Source organism: Takifugu flavidus, chromosome 7, assembly GCF_003711565.1.
Source record: "Takifugu flavidus isolate HTHZ2018 chromosome 7, ASM371156v2, whole genome shotgun sequence".
Classification (NCBI taxonomy): Eukaryota; Metazoa; Chordata; class Actinopteri; order Tetraodontiformes; family Tetraodontidae; genus Takifugu; species Takifugu flavidus.
In genome coordinates this window covers 15,344,921-15,348,121 of record NC_079526.1, presented here as the reverse complement: position 1 = coordinate 15,348,121, position 3,201 = coordinate 15,344,921, and the positions used below count along the sequence as shown (strand labels likewise).

Sequence of the window (3,201 nt, the reverse complement as noted above, 5' to 3'; positions counted from 1 at the left end):
AAAGTATATGAATGCCATCAGATTGCAGCTGCCACGTGCGGCGCTATTTATTCTGCGCTGCTGTTTGCCAATTTATCATCTGAGCTGCTGCAGCTCCTCCGAGAGAAAAGGGAGCAACGAATGCGAATATTCATCTTCCGGATGACAATTAATCTTGACGCCAGAGACGGCCTGAAATATTATGGTGAGCTATATTCATTTCAGGAAATCACTGAGGGGGAGACGGAACTGGAGGCAGCCCTGAGTTCGGTCACGAGGTGCCGGCTGGAGTCGGCTGTCACCTGTAATCCAGCCTAAATCCACCTCAAACACACCTGATGAACTCCGCTAAAACAACATCTGAGCATCTGATGGAAGATCCACACGTGTTCTTACTTTTACACTCCAGAAGGAGGTCCAGCGACTCCCCCCACGCCACGACATCATCAATGTGGGCCCTGCAGAGCAGAATTTCAGGGACTAAAACTTCCTGAAGGTCGCTTTCAGATGAAGTGAAGAATGGTCAGAAGTTCAAAGAAAACTCACATCTTTTACCTACGGAGACTTCGTATTGAGTTTCAGACCAGGATCCCTCCTAAACACACACACACACACACACACACACACACACACACACACACACACACGCACGCACGCACGCACGCACGCACACACACACACACACACACACACACACACGGTCATGTCAAATATTTCATTTTAAACACATCTTCACCTCTTGATAATCATTTTTCAACTTTCCAGAATGTACAAAACACTTGAATCTCTCGCTGTGGCGCTGGTCTGTGCTGCAACCTCTTGTAAAGAATTTACTCGTATTTTGGAAATCTCAAATTAGTTTAAAATTGAATGGCGCCTTTGGTGAAACTGGGCCATCGTAGCGGCAGCAGCAGAGATGCAGAATTGTACGGATTAATCAGAGGAGTTGATATCACACAGAGAATTATTGCCTCACAACTTCCTGCAGAGTGGAGCAAAGAAATTAGCAACTGACACGCCGGCAGGAAGTAGTAGTTTGTATGTATGTATGTATGTATCTATGTATGTATGTATGTATGTATGTATGTATGTATGTATGTATCTATGTGTGTGTGTGTGTGTGTGTGTGTGTTGTGTGTGTGTGTGTCTGTGTGTGTGTGTGTGTATGTATGTATGTGATACACACATGAAACTGAGGGAGGTGCCTGAATGCAACGCTGGAGCCCGCAGGGTCGGGGTCGACCTCACGGCCTCCCGTCAGCACCGGTGCTGGAACAGGTTCTGTCTGGTCAACTGTGTCAGACTGGCGAGTGCACGTTGTAAAACAGCGTTTAGCGGTTAGAACGTACGCGACCTCGACTGATGGTGGATGTTTGCAAACCTCCGTTTTTGTGGCGATTTCAGATGATCTGCTGAAGGGAGATAAATAAAATAGTTTTTGGTTTTCTAGTTTCTGCAGCCGGGGATCAGACCGGAGCTCCTAGGATCATTGGGACACGCGAACCCCTCCACCACAATAAGGTGGTAGCCCAGGAGGGGTTTCAAAGCTAGATGTCAGATGGGGTTGAGACTGAATCAGAATTGAACATAGGAGAGGTCAAAGGTCAAATGTCAAAATGAGCACAGCAGAATAAGTGTGTATAGATTGTGTCTGTGTGTCGGCGCTGATGCCGAACGTGTTAATATCGGATCAGAACGTGGAAGCAGCTCCTACGTGCGGTCACATCAGAGTCTGATATGATTTTTGCCCTCGTTCAGAAATCTGTAGCTTTCTGAGGCAGGTTTGACCTCACACAGCTCACAGCACCGCGGACACACACGTCTGCATTAAATGAAAGTCTGCAGTGGAGATCAGGTCCAAGCACTGCCAGGATCCTTTCTTAAACAGCCATTGCGGCTAATTCTGCCGCCCCGTTGATGAAACATCAGATTGATCAGGGTACTGCAGAGAGAGCAGCTCTGAGTTCTGGAGCAAAAGGTAATCAGAAAGTCTCTCAGAACAAAAGAGAGCTGAGACAATGTGCCCCAGAGCTGTCATCCCTTTTATTTCCAACCGGATCGAGGGCCGTGCAGACAGCGCTCAAAGAACTCGCGCTCGTCTTTGGATTTTTTTTCGCGCCGCTGTCGGAAGGAAAAGGAAGGAAGAGGAAGAGAGCTGGAGGCGTTCTGAGCCGAACAGAGCGGCACAAAGGGAGAAACTTCCAATACAAACTGCGGATCACAGAGGCGCCATCACAAACACTTACAACTACTGGATTAGCACGAGCGTCCAGGTTGTGTTAGCGATGTGCTGCTTGGCCGGACACGTCAAAAGTCCGTCCTGAAGGCAGGAGGAGACGGAGCAGAGGGGAAGGGAAGCGTTCCAAACTTTAGTGTCAGAAAAACAAGCCTCAAAAGCTTAAAGCCACGTCGGAGCGCATACTTACAATATGGACTCTCTGTTGCCAAAAAAGACCAAAGTATGTTTGGAAACTACGAGTTGAAAAGAGGAACACAACGCTCCCAGTTTGAGTTTCTCCTCTTCTTCTCTTCTCCTCCCCGAAAGGCTCTGCAGATGCAAGTCTGTGCATGTTGGAGCTGTAGCGCAGGCAGGCCCCTGTTTACAGACGCGTCAGCTCCGCGCGGAGCTTCTTAAGCTCCAACGGCGTCCATTAAACACGCAGACTTCGGTGTTACGGGGGGCAGATTCCATCTGGGGGGGTTGGAGAAGCCGGTGAGGGTGGCGAGCTCACACACGTCTACAAAACCAGATTAAAAGCAAATTCATTATGCAAAGAAGCGGGGAGGAAGTCGTAAATTCCCTGGCCTGATAAGCGACCCTCAACGGGAGGAAATAACGACGCTTCGCCCGGCCGCAACTCTTAAACGTGCACATTTAACAGCGAGTTGTCAGGATCGCCTTCAAGGGCTGCAGCGGCCAAACATCAGCTCGTAAATAAATAACGTGCTGCACCCATCTCTCATTTTTGTCAAACATCTTATTCAGTTTATCTGAATTTTTCCAGAATCAAACATAGATGTTATTCAAGCTTCACATGACCTTTGGTATGTGGATAAAAGCTCAACAACTTTCAAACACGCCCTTAACCTTGACTGAAGGTCATCCACCTAAACCCTTTAAAGGAATCTCATGGACCTTCATCACATCCCAGATCAGGATCCCAACATTTATTTTATGACGACTGCAGCACCTGTTTGTACCCAGCGTCGACTCTTCGGATA

General features: G+C 48.0%; 1 protein-coding gene across 5 annotated transcripts in view; it reads right to left on the bottom strand.

Moving 5' to 3' along the window:
• Positions 1 to 2,562, bottom strand: part of LOC130528825 (regulator of G-protein signaling 4-like) — a 9,464-nt gene extending 6,902 nt beyond the window's left edge. For 2 of the 5 annotated variants that reach the window (XM_057038580.1, XM_057038583.1), the window contains exons 1-4: positions 2,406 to 2,562; positions 2,226 to 2,299; positions 526 to 574; positions 376 to 437 (exon numbers count right to left, since the gene is read on the bottom strand). In XM_057038580.1, coding sequence (XP_056894560.1) covers positions 376 to 437; positions 526 to 527 — 64 coding nt within the window. In that variant the 5' untranslated portion in view covers positions 528 to 574; positions 2,226 to 2,299; positions 2,406 to 2,562. The remainder of the gene's footprint in view (positions 1 to 375; positions 438 to 525; positions 575 to 2,225; positions 2,300 to 2,405) is intronic. The other 3 variants (XM_057038581.1, XM_057038584.1, XM_057038582.1) reach the window with 2 other exon arrangements.
• Positions 2,563 to 3,201: the final 639 nt, after the last annotated feature.